This window comes from Pleurodeles waltl, chromosome 6 (genome assembly GCF_031143425.1).
Source record: "Pleurodeles waltl isolate 20211129_DDA chromosome 6, aPleWal1.hap1.20221129, whole genome shotgun sequence".
NCBI classification, from domain to species: domain Eukaryota; kingdom Metazoa; phylum Chordata; class Amphibia; order Caudata; family Salamandridae; genus Pleurodeles; species Pleurodeles waltl.
The window spans coordinates 854,494,381-854,516,366 of NC_090445.1; the positions used below are offsets into that span (position 1 = coordinate 854,494,381).

The 21,986-nt window shown below is 43.8% G+C and overlaps 1 protein-coding gene across 9 annotated transcripts in view; it reads right to left on the reverse strand.

Annotated features, from left to right (window-relative positions):
- LDB1 (LIM domain binding 1) overlaps positions 1 to 21,986 on the reverse strand; it is a 363,831-nt gene that overhangs the window by 57,698 nt on the left and 284,147 nt on the right. For all 9 annotated transcript variants that reach the window (XM_069239589.1, XM_069239587.1, XM_069239591.1 and 6 more), the window contains 3 exons: positions 10,181 to 10,256; positions 2,829 to 2,931; positions 2,511 to 2,683 (listed from right to left, as the gene is read on the reverse strand). In XM_069239589.1, the coding sequence (XP_069095690.1) occupies positions 2,511 to 2,683; positions 2,829 to 2,931; positions 10,181 to 10,256 (352 nt within the window). The remainder of the gene's footprint in view (positions 1 to 2,510; positions 2,684 to 2,828; positions 2,932 to 10,180; positions 10,257 to 21,986) is intronic.

Here is a 21,986-nt window from a genome sequence, read left to right on the forward strand (position 1 = left end):
GAGGGCGTCTGGTTCTTCTTGTGCCCGACTGGAATACGAGAAGGACCGGCTCTTTCTCCTCCAGTAAAGGGATCTCTACAGCCCCAAAAATGTCAAGTGAAGCAGAGAACTCTTGCCGCTGCATCTCGTAATGTGCGCTCTTCTCAACCCTATGTCCGTTTGTCTTTTTTGCAACAGAAGGCAAGGCCGGGGTTGAAGAATGATTCTCCCTTCTCCAGGGAGAGGCAGAGGTTAGAGACCTTGTGGTGGCAAGCACAAACATATTTAGCTCTGCACAATGGACTGAAAAGGAATGCAGTGCATTTCATAATGAGGTCCTATCTGCATCTTTGAGGAAAACCTTTGAAGGGAAGAAGAGAGTTAAGGCCAAGATGCAGTGAAGTATTTCAGACTCCAAACTTCGATACAGAAAAATGTACTTGATGCAATATCATCATTTTCATCACAGGAGTGGAAGAAGAAGCTACGAAGAACAAAACTGAATTGAAAAGGAAATTCTAGTGCATGTAATGCTTTGACTTCAGAACAGTGTCCTGAACGCCAGAGTCAGAAGTGGAGCCTGTGTGATGGTGCATTATGGAACAAGAGACGAGTCACACTCAAACTTCTTTGAAGAAAAACAAGTTGTAGTTGTTTGGGCCGAACTTTAGACAGTATTAGAATGCAGATTACCTGTGTCTACAGCCACACATGCTACAAAAATAGTTTTACAATGCTTCTTTTAAACACATCTGATAAGATCATCCACATAGCTTAAACAACCGCATGAGGATCTGTGTACACATAACAGATGGATCTTAAGTTCTTATCTATATATATATATATATATATACATACACTCATATATATGTGTTTATATATATATATATGGAGTTGATGACCATGCGCAATGGAACCGAGAGGAGTCACTCGATCCCGTGACTCTAAAAGACTTCTTCAAACAAAAACAACTTGTAACACTCCGAGCCCAACACTAGATGTCGGAATCGATATGCATAGCATGTGTATCTGCAGCTACACATGCCATCGAACATAGATGCACCATATATGACCATTTATAGTAACTGAAATTTGTTTGTAAAATGAAAGCAATCTGAATTGTCTGAAGGCTTTGTTTTTCTTAACAAGACTTCATTTATTTTAATAATTAAAACAAAAACGCTTACTCCGCAGGAGTTGAGAATAACTCCCAATGCTCACCAATACCATTCCATCACAAGCCAGGCATAAGAGGCATGGAAAGAGAAACTTGATTAGCAACGAATGTGGATACATCTATTTTAGTTGCATTACTATTTTCATTATTAAACACCTGCATTGAATAAAAATTTGCTATCAAACTTTGCTAGCAGACATACTAAATATTGTGGATGAGGGGAATAAGTTTACAGGAAACAGTGTAATAAAAAAAAAGGATAAAGTTGGTGGGCAAAAAAACTCAATTGAGCAAACAAGTTTATTTAATAAATATTTTCAGAGGGAAAAGAAGTCTAATAAAGCTGCAAATATATACAAGCCGAATAAGGACAAAGAAAATGAGCCCTGTCCCTGCCACAGAATCTAGACCAGTGAAACACGTTCCTGCAGACAGAGACTCAAGGCAGAGGAGAACCTGCAGAGATTTCCAATCAGCTCTGCAGCTAATGAATGGCAGCGTCCCCATGCTTGATAGGCGGTGCTGCACTCTGTTCCATGTGAGACACCCAGCCAATGAGATAAGATGAGGAGGAGCACGTGGCAGCTACAGAAGGTAACAGAAAACAAGGGTTGTGTAGAAGATCCCAAGCCAGCGACTGGGAGGGTACTGAAGGGTGGAGCATAAGAAGTAAGCCAAGTGGACTAGTACATGCTTACAGAGGTTGTCAAACTCTCCTTTGTGCATGGGGATAATCAATGATGACTTGTGTTGCGAGCATATTTGCGTTAGGAAAGTCTTTTCTTTCAAATTCCATTCCTATTAAAATAGAGTGGTACGTTTGTGTAAGGGTGGCGATTCAGGCTATGTGGGATCACTAGATGTTTTCAGCAAGGCAGCAATGGAAGGAGCAGATAAGGGCTCTGACGATACTTATTAGAATGAGAGATTGTCTACATTTTCTGCCCTGCGTGGACCACTGCAGGGATTGAGAAATGTAAAACTGAAGGATCTGTTTTCTTGGAAGAATACTTCAAGTGTAAAATGAATACCTTGGAACGAGAAGGCTGCTTCTACATGCTTAATGAATAGTGTGCTTTCAGGTTCATCGCTAGTATGTTTATTATCATGGCCAACGCGCGAGAAATTTGCTAACAGAACAGATTTGCAGGAGGAAAAAGCATTTTCAGGTGCGCTTCACAGACATCACAGGAAGCAGGCTAACATCACAACATTCCATTCCATAACAACAAATGCCATTTTGCTGCTATGCTTCTTTACCTTATGTGTACAAGCCTTTACAAAAATTAGCAAATACCATGCATGCTAAAAGAGTGCACATAGACAACTGTATTCTATTCTCTGTTTCACGTACCTGAGTGAACATGGGTTTGCCGTGCTGTGTGACCATGGTACACTGATCACAGTCTAGTGAGACAAAGTTATTGTGGAATGACTCCTTGGGATGCTTCAGGATATAGTACAGCTCTGTGGCTCCCCCTTCGAAGATACTGCGGAAATAGCGGGGAATAAGTGTCCGCCCAATAGCTGTGGAGGGAAGAAAAAAAATGCAAACCGTGTTTGTTCCTTACGAAGTTCTATTCCACTTTAAAAGGAAACTAAATCAGAAGATATTTGTGGAATACACAAAATATTTCCCTGTGGGTTTCAAAAGTCTCTTAGGTGCACTTACTGTATCTCTTTGGTCCATCTTCCAGACAAAACGTAATGGTCAGCATAGCATCATCCTCAAAAAACTCTGTAGTAAATGCATCCCACCACAAATTGTCACACTCCTGGAAAATAATGGACGTGAACAAAAAAGGTGTCAGGGTTATAAACTAAATACTGAATTTCATCAAAGCACAGTGAACGTTAGGCTAGAAGCAAAACACCAAGGTGCAGGAGGCACAGGTTCTTCAGTGGCTAAGTCACAGATTTTGAAACTAGGAATCCAGAAGAAGCTCAAAGCTTTCCCACTTGACCCATCAAAATTTAGGGTGGATGCCAGTGATTCGGTTTGTACGGAGAACTATGCAAGATAATTAGGGATAGATGTATTAACATTAGGAAAATCTATTACCTAATTGCGCCTCTCTCTGAATCGTGATTAGGAAATCGGTATTCATAGTATATATAACTCAAATATACCTAACTCATACAAATATGAGGTAGGTCGCAATTTGCGACCCATTAGAACACGCAGTCATCACAGAGATGGTGGCCGGCTGTGGTCAACAGACCACCTATGTCTCATTGCTTTACTAAAGCAATCTTTTCTCTTTTTTTTTTTTAATAAACACTTCCTGTTTCTCTTAAACTGGATGTGTTTAAAAAGAAAAAAAAATGAAACGTGTTATTTTAATATTTTAGGAGTATTCTCTTAAAATGTTTTTTAAACATTCTCAAAGGGAATGAGTCCCCTGGAAAGTGCTCCCAAGGGGGCCCCTTCTCATTTGCGAATGAGTTACCACCAACTTTTAGTTGGTGGTAATGGGCAAACATTTTGCAACAGTACTTCAGTCGCAAAACATTCATACATCCCATTCTGATTTAGTATTTGGAAAGACACTCTTAACACACCCCTTCCAAATACCGAATCAGTATGATTTCCCAATTCCAAACTAAGACTCAGTAACAGGTTACTTGGGGATTAATACATACCAAAATGCATTTTTCTGGTCGTAAACTGCAGGATTCTACTAATCAAGCTGTTTGTGACCGAGAAAATGCTTGATACATATGGACCTTAATTCATCTACTACAAGCACACCATGAGAGAATAGGAATGGATATCTCGTAACTATAAAAATTGCCATGGCTACTTTAAGAACAACAATAACTTAACAGATCTAATGCAAGAGGATTCAAACAGAGTTTATTACGTATTTTGTAATACAATTTGCCAAGTGACCTAGCACAGCTTGGTTGTTCTTCATGACATTTCTCTCAGATCATCAAGATGTAGCTGTGCTACTTCGTTTCCTTATGTGCCTACTCTTTTGCGGTTTATTAGGACAATCCTAAATATTTTCTGTACAGGAGGCATTAGCTCAAGTAATCCTTTTCAGAGCTGGGTATCAAGAGAAGAAATGCTTAACTTTCTTGATTAAACCACTTTCAATAGATGCATTTGTGTGGCCTCTTGTTTCTCCACTCCTCAACCAATTGTGGTGCTTCGCTCTTATCCTATTTCTTTCAGTTTCATTGATGGGTGTAAATGCTGAAAATGGCGTGAAGGGTGTACATCTCAATAGTAACAGGCCTGCCCCATTTCTGGTCTCTTCAATCTAATCAGCCGCTGTTAGAAGATTGTAAACTATCAGACCTTCACTACTATTAAGAACCACGGGTGGCAGTCACCTCACAGACTATCTTGGACAAAAGGGAAGAAGACTTATCTGGGAATTGCCATGGTCAGAAAGAAGCAGCAGTACAGTGGTTCATTCTCTGCTTTGGTGATGAATGATGGCTAAACACTTTCAAAGACCTTAGGATCAGTCTCAGTAGAGGGTACCCACTGAAGGAGACAGTGACTAAATGGGTAAGATGCACAACCAATACACTCAAACCACCAAGGATACTAAAATGATAATCAGGAATTAAACCAAAACAAACTGATGTTTGATTTTTGCCATTTAATTTGAGAAAATTAAACCATCTGTGGAGGATTCCAGCTACTTCATTGTGCACTATCTTTAGAATATCCTTCAAAAGGTGTTCTCAAACTTTATTTACAGCAATGCTCGATGGTTTTGGTAAATTCCCGAATGAACATATTACCCTAATGCTACACAACATTAGATTAAAACTGACAAAAAGGCTGCAATGATCCAAATCCTGCAGATAAATTTACTGGGGCCATAAAATAATTTATCAAGACGATTTCAAGAATGCGCTTTACACGTGTACAGTGCTGAATGAACAGATACGGTCTCATGGAACACAACTGAATTGTTTTTATTCTTTGGGGGAAACATAGTATTATGAGTATAGTAAGGTATAGGCCTGTGTTCATATAAAGCAATAGAAATTGACCCAAGGAAACACCTGGAAATAATTTGATTTTCGTTTACAGACCAGGATTATTTGTCCCTTCAGAAAAGTTAAATGTCTAAACTGGCTACTGGCTATTAGTGACATCGGTCACTAATCTATCCCTTTATTTACAGAATTTCTATGCTGAAAAGTTTTGCCCTGCTTTTTAATTTCCTTCATCCAGACAAAGGAACCCAGACGTCAACCAGTTTTATACAAAAAATGATTGCAGAGTCAACAACGGGTTCTTTACAGAGCTCTCTACTCATAACAATTTGTGCTAGTCAAAACTGCTTACAGTTGAGTAAATAAAAGATACCGGCAACTCCCAGCTCCAATAGACAACCATGTGAAGGTCTACCTCACTTGCCCTAATTTCAACACCTCCGAAACCATAAAAGTTGTCCGATATCAATTAACTGCAAATTAATAGACCTAAAAAAGAATAACACAATACATCCTTAAGGTGACCTAATGAAGGTCGGGCAATTAAAATGAGTCTCTCTCATACAAATAGGCCCACGAAGAGGAATGTGTGTGGAAGAGGTAGGATTTCTTCCAGGCGACTCACGCTGGGACAACAGCAATGAAAATAACTGAAAGCGGTTATGTTGCCCAGATTTAACCAGACATCCACAGGTTGGTAAACATGTCAAACTGCTTTTGAATGTTTACGCTTGCTAAGCACTGGCATCATTGAGTGCAACAGCAGCAGAGAGAGGACTTTGGCCTGTTTAGGCCAGTACTTTTGGGCACGAAGGGAGGTAAAGAAGTTGAAATCTCATGCATTTGACAAAAAATAAAAATAAACATGATAAAAAAGGTATGAGAACTGCAGTGTAAAAGTACTCTCGTCTTTGGAGTATGTGTCATTGTAGGAAGTTGGCTCTGTATGCACTATTTCAAAGTAAGGAATAGTATGCACAGAGTCCAAGGGTTCCCCTTAGAGGTAAGATAGTGGCAAAAAGAGATAATACTAATGCTCTATTTTGTGGTAGTGTGGTCGAGCAGTAGGCTTATCAAAGGAGTAGTGTTAAGCATTTGTTGTACATACACACAGGCAATAAATGAGGAACACACACTCAGAAACAATTCCAGGCCAATAGGTTTTGTTATAGAAAAATATATTTTCTTAGTTTATTTTAAGAACCACAGGTTCAAATTCTACATGTAATATCTCATTTGAAAGGTATTGCAGGTAAGTACTTTAGGAACTTTGAATAATTACAGTAGCATATATACTTTTCACATAAAACACAAATAGCTGTTTTAAAAGTGGACACAGTGCAATTTTCACAGTTCCTGGGGGAGGTAAAGTATTGTTAGGTTTTGCAGGTAAGTAAACCACCTACGGGGTTAAGATTGGGGTCTAAGGTAGCCCACCGTTGGGGGTTCAGAGCAACCCCAAAGTCACCACACCAGCAGCTCAGGGCCGGTCAGGTGCAGAGTTCAAAGTGGTGCCCAAAACGCATAGGCTTCAATGGAGAGAAGGAGGTGCCCCGGTTCCAGTCTGCCAGCAGGTAAGTACCCACGTCTTCGGAGGGCAGACCAGGGGGGTTTTGTAGGGCACCGGGGGGGACACAAGCTCACACAATAAGTACACCCTCAGCGGCACTGGGGCGGCCGGGTGCAGTGTAGAAACAAGCGTCAGGTTTCCAATGTAAATCAATGGGAGACCAAGGGGTCTCTTCAGCGATGCAGGCAGGCAAGGGGTGGGCTCCTCGGGGTAGCCACCACCTGGGCAAGGGAGAGGGCCTCCTGGGGGTCACTCCTGCACTGAAGTTCCGATCCTTCAGGTGCTGGGGGCTGCGGGTGCAGGGTCTTTTCCAGCCGTCTGGATTTCAGAGTCAGGCAGTCGCGGTCAGGGGGAGCCTGGGGATTCCCTCTGCAGGCGTCGCTGTGGGGGCTCAGGGGGGACAACTTTGGTTACTCACAGTCTCGGAGTCGCCGGAGGGTCCTCCCTGAGGTGTTGGTTCTCCACCAGTCGAGTCGGGGTCGCCGGGTGCAGTGTTGCAAGTCTCACGCTTCTTGCGGGGATTTGCAGGGGTCTTTAAATCTGCTCCTCTGTAACAAAGTTGCAGTCTTTTTGGAGCAGGGCCGCTGTCCTCGGGAGTTTCTTGTCTTTCTTGAAGCAGGGCAGTCCTCTGAGGATTCAGAGGTCGCTGGTCCTTGGGAAAGCGTAGCTGGAGCAGATTTCTTTAGAAGGCAGGAGACAGGCCGGTAGGACTGGGGCCAAAGCAGTTGGTGTCTTCTTTTCTTCTTCTGCAGGGGTCTTTCAGCTCAGCAGTCCTCTTCTTCTTGTAGTTTCAGGAATCTACATTCTTAGGTTCTGGGGAGCCCTTAAATACTAAATTTAAGGGCGTGTTTAGGTCTGGGGGGTTAGTAGCCAATGGCTACTAGCCCTGAGGGTGGGTACACCCTCTTTGTGCCTCCTCCCAAGGGGAGGGGGTCACATTCCTATCCCTATTGGGGGAATCCTCCTTCTACAAGATGGAGGATTTCTAAAAGTCAGAGTCACCTCAGCTCAGGACACCTTAGGGGCTGTCCGGACTGGCCACTGACTCCTCCTTGTTTTTCTCATTATCTCTCCTGGACTTGCCGCCAAAAGTGGGGGCTGTGTCCAAGGGGCGGGCATCTCCACTAGCTGGAGTGCCCTGGGGCATTGTAACACGAAGCTTGAGCCTTTGAAGCTCACTGCTAGGTGTTACAGTTCCTGCAGGGGGGAGGTGTGAAGCACCTCCACCCAGAGCAGGCTTTGTTTCTGTCCTCAGAGAGCACAAAGGCTCTCACCCCATGAGGTCAGAAACTCGTCTCTCAGCAGCAGGCTGGCACAGACCAGTCAGTCCTGCACTGAACAATTGGGTAAAATACAGGGGGCATCTCCAAGATGCCCTCTGTGTGCATTTTTTAATAAATCCAACACTGGCATCAGTGTGGGTTTATTATTCTGAGAAGTTTGATAATAAACTTCCCAGTATTCAGTGTAGCCATTATGGAGCTGTGGAGTTCGTGTTTGACAGACTCCCAGGCCATATACTCTTATGGCTACCCTGCACTTACAATGTCTAAGGTTTTGCTTAGACACTGTGGGGGCATAGTGCTCATGCACATATGCCCTCACCTGTGGTATAGTGCACCCTGCCTTAGGGCTGTAAGGCCTGCTAGAGGGGTGACTTACCTATGCCACAGGCAGTGTGAGGTTGGCATGGCACCCTGAGGGGAGTGCCATGTCGACTTAGTCATTTTCTCCCCACCAGCACACACAAGCTGGCAAGCAGTGTGTCTGTGCTGAGTGAGGGGTCCCTAGGGTGGCATAAGACATGCTGCAGCCCTTAGAGACCTTCCCTGGCATCAGGGCCCTTGGTACCAGGGGTACCAGTTACAAGGGACTTACCTGGGTGCCAGGGTTGTGCCAATTGTGGAGACAATGGTACATTTTAGGTGAAAGAACACTGGTGCTGGGGCCTGGTTAGCAGGGTCCCAGCACACTTCTCAGTCAAGTCAGCATCAGTATCAGGCAAAAAGTGGGGGGGTAACTGCAACAGGGAGCCATTTCTTTACAGTCAGTGTACGGTTAGCTGTGTTCATTGATCTGCCGAAATGGCTTCTCTGAACCATATGTAATTTCATACACTCATATTAACAAAATGACCCAGGCTCGTTAGGTAGGAAGTTTGATTCTGGAGTAATCAACACTAAATTCAAAGAGTTCTAAAAGGAAACGTAGATCATAAAACCAAACAGTTGATGTGACCGACAATTTACCAAGCCTTTGAGGGACAGTGTGCATTGCTCTGGGTCACAGGGGGAGCTTTGTAAAAAAAGGTCCCTAAAGGATATTTCTAGAGGCAAAGTGATGGAAACACAGAGGCCCAGTGTCCAGCAATAATTCTAGGCAACCCTGAAACTATGCAACCACCATGTAAATCAATAGCCTTTTTCTCAAAGACACTAGAGAAGACATTGTATAGTCCTGATAGTGACGTAAACAAGTGGATTATTGAGTTCAAGTGGACTAAACTGATGCAGTGACCTTATTGTGCTGCAGCATACTGCTCGTAAGGAGGAGGCATGGCGATATTAAAAACCTTCGCATGCTAAATGATGCAACAGTACCAGAAAAAAACAAAGTATGGCAAACATAACTACTTAGACAAAAAATAAGGATGCACGACCTTCACTAATGCAAATAAAGAGATTATTGTAAGAGGCTCCTTTCTTATACCGAGTTACGTACACTGCATAATGTATTGTGCTTGCAAGCAATACAACTGTATCCACCGAATCTACATGATTGAGTTAATAAAAGCATGCAAAAACTAGCGACCATGACTGCAAACATTTCAGAAGATATAAGGGCTGAAAAGTGAACTCCTTATGAATAGAATACGATTATCAAAGCTTTGCTTCTAACCCAGGTAACTTGCGACTATTTTAATTTTCATACTAGATTTTGCCGATTTCTTGGTAACACTTTCCTTGATCTGGAAACCACAGGACAAGATATTACGCTGGTAGCAACGTGGAGCTCTTGATTACAGAAAAAACTCTGTAGAGGAGATGTTTGCAAGTGCATGGCTGTATATCGACACCCACACACACACACGTGTGTATATATATATATATATATATATATATATATATATATATATATATATATATATATATATATATATAAATACATACACACACACACACATATATATATAAAAGGGGAATAAAATGTTTGACTGATATTCCTATATGTATCCTGAAGAACAAACCTCATACTCGATAATCCGATGGTCCATTATGCACTTAATATACAACAAGTCATTTTACTTTGCATTCGTGTGAGAATATTTGTGTTCTTTATTTTTTCAATTATTTTTGACATTTCTGCTGGTAGTATCTATAGTATGCAGCAATCTGACGTAAGTGTTAATTTGATGCTCACACAAGGCGATATCATCAGCACACAGTGAAACCTGGAGACCTCGAATAAAAGTGTGCTGAAAAAGGACATACCTCTGTCCAGTTCTGCAGACGTTTGTTCAACTCAAATATTCTGTAGTCCGTCTGATTCCCATACGGCGTGTGTCTCCTGAAAAACAAAGAAATATAGACCAAAAATAAACATGCATAAGACATAATAAGCTTGGGCTCTTACTGAAGTAGCAACATATTTTACTAGACAGTTTTTGTTTTAATTGGACTTATTTATTGCATTTATATAGCGCTTTCAGCTTAAGCTCCTTAAGTATAACAACATAGTACCATTTATAATCAACTATACCAAAAGAATCCTTTACAGCAACATTGCAGATTTAGAATCAAAACTAGACAAACATTAGTACATAGGTGGTTTTAAGCATCCGTTCTCTTTCGAAGAGAATCAGAGTGGGAGCAAGGCTAACATCATCCAGAAGAGAATTCCAGAGTTTTGGTACAAAGAATGATGCAGAGAGGAAGGATGGGTAAGTTATAGACAAGCACCGAACAGAGATGGTAAGAAGGTTAAGTGGCTGTCCTGGGAGCCAGCATAAATAATGAGATTGAAAACAAAAGGAAAGAAGGCGAGATAAAGATAACCAAGACCAACTTTAGGTAAAGTTGAGGGAGTGAAAGAAAGAGTAACATAATCGGGAAAACAATACCCAAGGAGCAGTTCATAAAGCTAGGTACAACAAGAGTCTGGGGCAGCTGTCCAGGAAAAGGGAGTAGAAACTAAAAAGGAATGGCACACAGGATCTAGATATTGGAAATAAGGATGGACCCAAATCCTAAACGTGAGCACCACCAGCACAGAAGCCTGCATGAAGGCCAACTTGCCAGTCTGAGGAACAGTTTAAAAGGAAGGTGGACTAACAAGGATTCAGAAATATAAACGGTAAAGGATATCAATGAGCACATTTGAGAAACAGAATGACCCAATATTAAGGTTGATAACTTGTTGGATTTTTACCAGAATGCCCAGTATTTTAAAATCCAGGACAGTACAAAAAGTAGGACCTCTCCTAAAGCCACTATTTTTATCCTTACCAATAAGTTAAAAAAAACAGTAATTGTAAGACAAAAATCGTTTAAATGTGTTCTAGAACTGCACAAATGACTATTGACTGATAGTTAAAATAAACAGTGACAGAAACGGCATATTGAAAATGAATACCGATTTTATATAAATTCTTATTCAAGTCGTGGTCCTTACAGAATTTTAAAACATGAACAAATGGCTGGTATTTTTCTACGGTGACAACCCTACTCAACATTCAGGAGTTGACCCAATATGAACTTCAAATAGACGAAGGTGGGGGAATGGCTGTAAAATGACCAATAGTACCAGTATCAAAAGCTATACTATGACAAAACGTATTTTCTGGTAATAATTACAGGGCATGAAATAAAATACGTTGAGGGACTGTAAAAAAAAATAGATTTTAATAAGGGATCCTCTCTAAAATTTGGAAAATGAGGCTAAGCAGAGACTGGGCTGTAGTAAGGTTAAAAAAAGCCTAATTGTAAGGAAATGCTTCCTTGGCATGGTTACCCCCTGACTTTTTGCCTTTGCTGATGCTAAGTTTTGATTTGAAAGTGTACTGAGGCCTGCTAACCAGGCCCCAGCACCAGTGTTCTTTCCCTAACCTGTACTTTTGTTTTCACAATTGGCACACCCTGGCATCCAGGTAAGTCCCTTGTAACTGGTACCCCTGGTACCAAGGGCCCTGATGCCAGGGAAGGTCTCTAAGGGCTGCAGCATATCTTATGCCACCCTGGGGACCCCTCACTCAGCACAGACACACTGCTTGCCAGCTTGTGTGTGCTGGTGGGGAGAAAATGACTAAGTCGACATGGCACTCCCCTCAGGGTGCCATGCCAACCTCACACTGCCTATGCAGTATAGATAAGTCACCCCTCTAGCAGGCCTTACAGCCCTAAGGCAGGGTGCACTATACCATAGGTGAGGGCACAAGTGCATGAGCACTGTGCCCCTACCGTGTCTAAGCAAAACCTCAGACATTGTAAGTGCAGGGTAGCCATAAGAGTATATGGTCTGGGAGTCTGTCAAACACGAACTCCACAGCACCATAATGGCTACACTGAAAACTGGGAAATTTGGTATCAAACTTCTCAGCACAATAAATGCACACTGATGCAGTGTACATTTTATTGTAACATACACCCCAGAGGGCACCTTAGAGGTGCCCCCTGAAACCTTAACCAACTACCCGTGTAGGCTGACTGGTTTTAGCAGCCTGCCACACTCGAGACATGTTGCTGGCCACATGGGGAGAGTGCCTTTGTCACTCTGTGGCTAGTAACAAAGCCTGTACTGGGTGGAGGTGCTTCACACCGCCCCCTGCAGGAACTGTAACACCTGGCGGTGAGCCTCAAAGGCTCACCCCCTTTGTTACAGCACCACATGGCACTCCAGCTAGTGGAGTTGCCCACCCCCTCCGGCAACGGCCCCACTTTTGTCGGCAAGGCCGGAGGAGATAATGAGAATAACAAGGAGGAGTCACTGGCCAGTCAGGACTGCCCCCTAAGGTGTCCTGAGCTGAGGTGACTAACATTTAGAAATCCTCCATCTTACAGATGGAGGATTCCCCCAACAGGGATAGGAATGTGACCCCCTCCCCTTGGGAGGAGGCACAAAGAGGGTGTACCCACCCTCAGGGCTAGTAGCCATTGGCTACTAACCCACCAGACCTAAACACGCCCTCAAATTTAGTATTTTAAGGGCTCCCCAGAACCTAGGAACTCAGATTCCTGCAGCCTAAGAAGAAGAGGACTGCTAAGCTGAAAAACCCTGCAGAGAAGATGGAGACACCAACTGCTTTGGCCCCAGCTCTTCCGGCCTGTCTCCCCCCTTCTGAAGACACTGCTCCAGTGACGCTTTCCCCAGGGACCAGCGACCTCTGAATCCTCAGAGGACTGCCCTGCTCTAAAAGGACCAAGAACTCCTGAGGACAGCGGCTCTGTTCACCCAAGACTGCAACTTTGTTTCAAAAGGAGCAACTTTAAAACAACTGCGTTTCCCGCCGGAAGCGTGAGACTTGCTACTCTGCACCCGACGCCCCCGGCTCGACTTGTGGAGAACAAACACTTCAGGGAGGACTCCCCGGCGACTGCGAGACCATGAGTAGCCAGAGTAGCCCCCCCCGAGCTCCCACAGCAACGCCTGCAGAAGGAATCCCGAGGCTCCCCCTGACCGCGACTGCCTGTTCCTCAGATCTCGACGCCTGGAAAAGACTCTGCACCCGCAGCCCCCAGGACCTGAAGGATCCGAACTCCAGTGCAGGAGTGACCCCCAGGAGGCCTTCTCCCTTGCCCAGGTGGTGGCTACCCCGAGGAGCCCCCCCTTGCCTGCCTGCATCGCTGAAGAGACCCCTTTGTCGTTGAAATCAATGGGAGACCAAGCCGACGCGTGTTTGCACACTGCACCCGGCCGCCCCCGTGCTGCTGAGGGTGTACTTTCTGTGCTAACTTGTGTCCCCCCCCGGTGCCCTACAAAACCCCCCTGGTCTGCCCTCCGAAGACGCGGGTACTTACACCTGCTGGCAGACTAGAACCGGGGCACCCCCTTCTCCATTGAAGCCTATGCGTTTTGGGCACCACTGTGAACTCTGCACCTGACCGGCCCTGAGCTGCTGGTGTGGTAACTTTGGGGTTGCTCTGAACCCCCAACGGTGGGCTACCTTGGACCCAAACTTGAACCCCGTAGGTGGTTTACTTACCTGCAAAAACTAACTAACTCTTATTCCCCCCAGGAACTGTGAAAATTGCACTAAGTGTCTAGTTTTAAAATAGCTATATGTGATTTATGTGAAGACTGTATATGCTATTTGGATTATTCAAAGTTCCTAAAGTACCTACCTGCAATACCTTTCATTTAAAGTATTACATGTAAAATTTGAACCTGTGGTTCTTAAAATAAACTAAGAAAATATATTTTTCTATACAAAAACCTATTGGCCTGGAATTGTCTTTGAGTGTGTGTTCCTCATTTATTGCTTGTGTATGTACAACAAATGCTTAACACTACTCCTTTGAGAAGCCTACTGCTCGACCACACTACCACAAAATAGAGCATTAGTATTATCTCTTTTGCCACTATCTTACCTCTAAGGGGAACCCTTGGACTCTGTGCATACTATTCCTTACTTTGAAATAGTGCATACAGAGCCAACTTCCTACACTAATCTTTTGAAATAGAATTACCCAAAGCAGATTTCAACAATTAAGAAGATCTACAAGAAATTAAAAGGAAGGGAGATTACTAGAAGAGAACTACACGGAGGAAGGCAAAGGATCTGAAGAAGCGGAGGACTGAATACGAGATGTGCTATTTCAGGAACGGCCAGAGGTAAAAGAAAAAAAAAAGCAACAAAAAAAAAGCTGAAAAGAGTAATGGTCGGGCAAGGAATGTACTAGAGTAAGCTAACACTGCAATCATCCACAGATGTGACTGCACACATCACATATTTTGTTCCGTGAGGGCACTTGCAGGAAATCACAACTTAAAAATTTTTTTTTTACAAAAAACAAAAAAAATTAAAACAAAGCATTTGCCAATAAAAACAGTGAGACTGAAATGTACAGAAAAAGTCAAGCAAATCATAAACAAATGTACATGAAGTAATGAATAGTAAGTTAGGGGTCCAGACTCATGCCGTGCCCTAGTGAGCAATTAGACACAAACACAGAAGGGGGCTCGCCAGTTGTGCCAGGAGCAGCGTATGCACTCTTTGCTATCGTGCAGCATTCGCTCATGTGCTGCCGATAGCACAGGCGGGAAACATGGAACGGCAATGACCGATAAGCACTTTCACACATACATACATACTTTCATGTCTAAGCTGTCTGCATCACATGCCTTAACATAGTCCTGATCTAATTTTTAAATTACACTACTTTTTCTTCTTTCCACCCAAACAGTATGGTTTCCTTTTGCCAAAGCCTAATATATTGCGTGTGTGTTAATGCCTTTGATTTTACCACTAAAGGGCTCATTTAGAGTTTGGCGGAGGGGTTTACTCCATCACAACATGACGGATATCCCGTACTCCTTCCTGGCTTCAGCCAGGTCCAAAAAACCTTTTCCACAGCAATGACTCTCCAAGAACACCAGGTGGAGCAACGTGATTGCAGCCAGAACTCCATCTCCTGACGTGAGGAGTATATTAGGCACCTAACAGCATGCTGGTGTCAATTTAACATACTTTTCCATGCCACATCAAGGTAGCGAGATATATAACATAATATATTTATATACCATGGGATCTTTTTCATCATGACACCAGCTAATAGGGAAGAGGGGAGGGTGCATATGGTTACCAAAAGTAAGCAACTTTTTCTCCAGGTATCTTCCTGTTTATTCCTCACGTTGTGAAGGACTGATTTCCAAAGCAGTCTCAGGCATACAGTAATGGGACTAGACCCAAGCTGTGTTGCATAATTCCTTGATTAACAGGCACTGCTCAGTCTCACCTTCCTGCTATCCGACCAGTGCATGTTAAAGGAATTATGTGACACAGCTTGGGTAAAGTCTCATCACCGCATGCCTGAGACTCAAAGCAGGGAGGATGCCATGACCACCAGGACCTTCGTATAAGGCCCATGGGGACTGCATCAGTCTGACGGTATAACCCTATACTAAAAATGTTGAGGGCCTCCCCCCCCCAGTCACCTGCGAGCACAACCTCTGGATGGTTAGAAGCAGATTATGACAACAGGCTTCCTAGAGGATCAGGGACACTAGTCAATCTCCCAAGTTCAAGGCCAACACGAACTGATCAGCAAAAGAACCATTAACTTTTCCTGTCCGATGAACAGATTCAGAGAGTAAAGGTCCTTTATAGCTCGCAGGCAACAGTCCCTCTTAGGGACCAAAAAGTAAAAGGACCAACTAGCTGTGCCACTCTCTTCCAAAGGTACTACTTATTTGACCTTATCTGACCATTTTGTCCAGCAAGGCAAGGACTTCTGCCTCCAGGATCGAGAAATTGAGGAGGTTGGGGAGAGGAATGGTGGCGGGAAGGTACTGGGAGATGGTTAAGAATAGGAAAAGGACATCGCCCGGAAGTTCAGATCCAACACCCAGTGGTCCGTCCTGCCTGCCTATCACGGAGACCCACCACGCACACCGTAATGGGATTCTGTGAGAAAGAGGCATTAGAAAGAGCTGGATGTGGCAGAGGATGGTGTGGACTGGATCTGCTGCTGCTAGTGATGATCTGTGGAAACATCCCTGCCTTGAAGTAGTGATGTTTTTTGCTGTAATGAATGGATTGGCTGAGGCTGCTTCACTTACTTACAATATTGTACTGTGCCATGCCAGGTTACACCTTATAGTGCTACTATTAAAACATTTCAAGGAGAAGTCCGCCTTCTCTCCAAACAGTGGCTCACCATCAAAAGGCATGAGTGTTCTTTGCGCACAGCCCAAAAATCAAGTGGAAAGCACTGAAGGAAACCAAGGCAAGGTAGGAAAATGTCACTTACCCAGTGTACATCTGTTCGTGGCATTAGTCGCTGCAGATTCACATGCTGTGCATAGTCCGCCGTCTGGTGTTGGGTCGGAGTGTTACAAGTTGTTTTTCTTCGAAGAAGTCTTTTCGAGTCACGAGACCGAGGGACTCCTCCTACTTTGGTTCCATTGCGCATGGGCGTCGGCTCCATGTTAGATTGTTTTCCCCGCAGAGGGTGAGGTAGGAGTTGTGTATGTTAGTAATAGTGCCCATGCAATGGAATGAATAAGTATGTACAAAATGAAGGTTAAAGTAATATATTTACAAATGTACAAATGTTGAAGATTACTTCCAAACGGCTACAGGCTCCCGGGGAGGCGGGTGGGCGCATGTGAATCTGCAGCGACTAATGCCACGAACAGATGTACACTGGGTAAGTGACATTTTCCGTTCGGTGGCATGTGTAGCTGCAGATACACATGCTGTGCATAGACTAGTAAGCAGTTATCTCCCCAAAAGCGGTGGTTCAGCCTGTAGGAGTGGAAGTAGTTTGAAATAAAGTTCTTAGTACAGCTTGACCTACTGTGGCTTGTTGTGCAGATAACACGTCTACACAGTAGTGCTTAGTAAATGTGTGAGGCGTAGACCATGTTGCTGCCTTACATATTTCGTTCATTGGAATATTTCCTAGAAAGGCCATGGTAGCACCTTTCTTTCTGGTTGAGTGTGCCTTTGGTGTAATAGGCAGCTGTCTCTTTGCTTTAAGATAGCAGGTTTGAATGCACCTAACTATCCATCTAGCTATACCTTGTGTTGATATTGGATTTCCTGTATGAGGTTTTTGAAATGCAATAAATAGTTGTTTTGTTTTCCTAATTAGTTTTGTTCTGTCAATGTAGTACATTAGTGCTCTTTTGATGTCTAATGTATGTAGTGCTCTTTCAGCTATTGAGTCTGGCTGTGGAAAGAACACTGGCAATTCTACTGTTTGATTTAAGTGGAACGGTGAGATGACCTTTGGTAAGAATTTTGGGTTGGTTCTTAGAACTACCTTATTTTTGTGTATTTGAATAAATGGTTCTTGTATAGTAAATGCCTGAATTTCACTTACTCTTCTTAGAGATGTAATGGCAATGAGAAATGCAACTTTCTACGTTAAGTATTGCATTTCACAAGAATGCATGGGTTCGAAAGGTGGACCCATGAGCCTTGTCAAGACAATGTTGAGGTTCCATGAAGGAACAGGTGGTGTCCTTGGTGATATTATTCTCTTAAGGCCCTCCATAAACGCTTTAATGACAGGTATTCTAAATAGGGAAGTTGAATGAGTAATCTGCAGGTAAGCAGATATTGCTGCGAGATGTATTTTTATGGAAGAGAAAGCTAGATTTGATTTTTGTAGATGTAGTAAATATCCTACTACATCTTTTGGAGATGCATGCAATGGTTGGACTTGATTATTATGGCAGTAACAAACAAATCTTTTCCATTTACTTGCATAGCAGTGTCTAGTGGATGGCCTTCTAGCTTGTTTTATGACCTCCATACATTCTTGTGTGAGGTTCAAGTGTCCAAATTCTAGGATTTCAGGAGCCACATTGCTAGATTCAGCGATGCTGGGTTTGGCTGCCTGATCTGTTGTTTGTGTTGTGTTAACAGATCTGGCCTGTTGGGTAGTTTGACATGAGGTACTACTGACAGGTCTAGTAGTGTGGTATACCAAGGTTGTCTTGCCCATGTTGGTGCTATTAGTATGAGTTTGAGTTTGTTTTGACTCAATCTGTTTACTAGATATGGAAGGAGAGGGAGAGGGGGAAAAGCGTACGCAAATATCCCTGACCAATTCATCCATAGAGCATTGCCTTGAGATTGCCGGTGTGGGTACCTGGATGCGAAGTTTTGGCATTTTGCGTTTTCTTTTGTTGCAAATAGATCTATTTGAGGTGTTCCCCAAATTTGGAAGTAAGTGTTCAGGATTTGGGGGTGAATTTCCCATTCGTGGACCTGTTGGTGATCCCGAGAGAGATTGTCTGCTAGCTGGTTCTGGATCCCTGGAATAAACTGTGCTATTAGGCGAATGTGGTTGTGAATTGCCCAATGCCATATTTTTTGTGTGAGGAGACACAACTGTGTCGAGTGTGTTCCCCCCTGTTTGTTTAAATAATACATTGTCGTCATGTTGTCTGTTTTGACAAGAATGTATTTGTGGGTTATCATTGGTTGGAATGCTTTCAACGCTAGAAATACTGCTAACAATTCTAGGTGATTTATATGAAACTTTCTTTGATGTACGTCCCATTGTCCTTGGATGCTGTGTTGATTGAGGTGTGCTCCCCACCCTGTCATGGAAGCATCTGTTGTTATCACGTATTGTGGCACTGGGTCTTGGAAAGGCCGCCCTTTGTTTAAATTTGTACTGTTCCACCATAGAAGCGAGATGTATGTTTGGCGGTCTATCAACACCAGATCTAGAAGGTGACCCTGTGCATGTGACCATTGTGATGCTAGGCACTGTTGTAAGGGCCGCATGTGCAATCTTGCGTTTGGGACAATGGCTATGCATGAGGACATCATGCCTAGGAGTTTTAAGACGATCTTTGCGTGTATCTTTTGTGTTGGATACATAGCTTGTATCACCTTGTGAAAATTTTGAACCCTTTGTAGACTTGGAGTGGCTATCCCTTTTGTTGTGTTGATTGCCGCTCCTAAGTATTGCTGTGTTTGACACAGCAAAAGGTGTGACTTTGCATAGTTGATGGAGAAACCCAGTTTGTAAAGGGTTTGTATAACATAATCTGTGTGGTGTCAACACTTTGTTAGCGAGTTGGTTTTGATTAACCAATCGTCTAGGTACGGGAACACGTGTATTTGCTGCCTCCTGATATGTGCAGCTACTACTGCTTGACATTTTGTATTCCGAATGGCAACACTTTGAATTGGTAATGTATTCCTTCGAATACGAACCTTAGGTATTTCCTGTGCGAGGGATGTATTGGTATATGGAAATACGCGTCTTTTAGATCTAACGTTGTCATGTAGTCTTGCTGTTTCAGTAGTGGTATTACGTCTTGTAACGTGACCATGTGAAAGTGGTCTGATTTGATGTAGGTGTTTAGTGTTCTGAGATCCAATATTGGTCTCAGACTTTTGTCCTTTTTCGGTATTAGAAAGTACAGTGAGTAAACTCCTGTGTTCTTTTGTGTTTTTGGTACTAATTCTATTGCGTCTTTTTGCAGTAATGCTTGAACTTCTAGTCCTAGAAGGTCTATATGCTGTTTGGACATCTTGTGTGTTTTCGGTGGGACATTTGGAGGGAGTTGGAGAAATTCTATGCAATAACCATGTTGGATAATTGCTAAGACCCAAGTGTCTGTTGTTATCTCCTCCCAAGATTTGTAGAACTGGCTTAGTCTTCCCCCCACTGGTGTTGTGTGAAGGGGTTGAGTGACTTGTGAGTCACTGCTTGTTTTGAGGGGTTTTGGGCCCTTGAAATTTTCCCCGGTTTCTTGGGAATTGGCCCCCTCTGTATTGGCCCGAAAGCCTCCCCTTTGATACTGTCCTTGGTAGGTAGACGGTGTTGTTTGTGAGGTGCTGGCTTGTGTGGCTTGACCTCGAAACCCTCCTCTGAAAGTAGTTTTGCGAAATGTGCCAAATGTGCCTCTGCCCTGCAGGGAATAGAGTGCGCCCATGGCTTTAGCTGTGTCAGTGTCTTTCTTTAATTTTTCAATTGCAGTGTCCACTTCTGGTCCAAACAATTGTTGTTCATTGAACGGCATATTGAGCACTGCCTGTTGTATCTCAGGTTTGAAGCCGGATGTGCTCAGCCATGCGTGCCTCCTTATTGTTACACCAGTATTTATAGTTCTTGCAGCTGTATCTGCTGCATCCATAGAAGAACGGATTTGGTTGTTGGATATGTTTTGTCCCTCTTCAACCACTTGTTTTGCCCGTTTTTGGAATTCTTTGGGGAGGTGCTCGATGAGATGCTGCATCTCGTCCCAATGGGCTCTGTCATATCGCCCTAGGAGTGCCTGCGAGTTGGCGATGCGCCACTGATTTGCAGCTTGTACTGCAACCCTTTTCCCGGCTGCATCAAACTTTCGGCTCTCCTTGTCTGGAGGTGGTGCGTCGCCTGATGTGTGCGAGTTGGCTCTTTTACGAGCTGCTCCTACGACAACTGAATCTGGTGTCAGTTGTGATGTAATAAAAGCAGGGTCTGTGGGTGGTGCCTTGTATTTCTTCTCCACCCTTGGGGCTATTGCTCTGCTTTTAACTGGCTCCTTAAAGATTTGTTTAGCGTGCCTTAGCATTCCCGGGAGCATAGGAAGGCTTTGATAATTGCTATGGGTGGAGGACAGGGTGTTAAAAAGGAAGTCATCCTCGATAGGCTCTGAATGTAGCGATACATTATGAAACTCTGCTGCCCTAGCTACCACCTGAGCATACGCTGTACTGTCCTCAGGTGGTGAGGGCTTAGTGGGGTACGACTCAGGGCTATTGTCCGATACTGGGGCGTCATAGAGATCCCATGCGTCCTGGTCATCTTGGCTCATGGTGATATGAGCTGGTGATTGTGACGGAGTCTGTGCCGGTGATATATGAGTTGCCGGTGGTGGAGAGGGTGGTGGAGTTACCTTCTTCACCACTTTTGCTTGTGGTGTTTTTTCTTGTTGTTGGAAATCTAGTTTCCTTTTTCTTCTGATTGGGGGAAGGGTGCTGATCTTCCCTGTACCACTTTGTATAAAGATCCGCTTTTGCGTGTCATCTACAGCTGTTGTTTGTAATTCCTCCTCAAATCTGTGTTTTTGAAGTTGGGAGGACAGTGATTGTTCCTCTGAGTAGGAACTGGCTTTCGGTTCGGTTGCTGGGCGTTTTGGCACCGAAACTGTGTCTTTTGTTGTTTTCGGCTCCGAAGAGATTTTCCTCTTTTTCGGTGTCGTACCTTCTTGGCGTCGACCATCTTCGGTGCCGCTATCTCTGTGCCGAGCAGCTTCGGTGCCGCTGTCTCGGTGTCTACCCTTTTCTGCGGCAGTTTCTCGGTCCCGAGATTGCTGCGTGCCTGTGTCTCGACCTGAGTCGGACGATCTCGGCACCAGCTCGCCCTTTTTCGGTGCCGATGGATGGTCACCTACTTTATGGGTTGAGCCATGGCCTGTCGGCAGTGGCATCCCCTGGGCTTTGTCTGTTTTTCTGTGTGATGCTTGTTTCGACGTCTTACTCACGGTTTCTTCGACGTCGAATTCTTCGGAATCCGATTCGTGGATGGAGAATGTTTCTTCTTCTCCCTCTTCCTCGAACCGTTGTTGTCCTGTCGGCGTGGACGCCATCTGCAACCTTCTGGCTCTTCGGTCTCGGAGCGTTTTTCT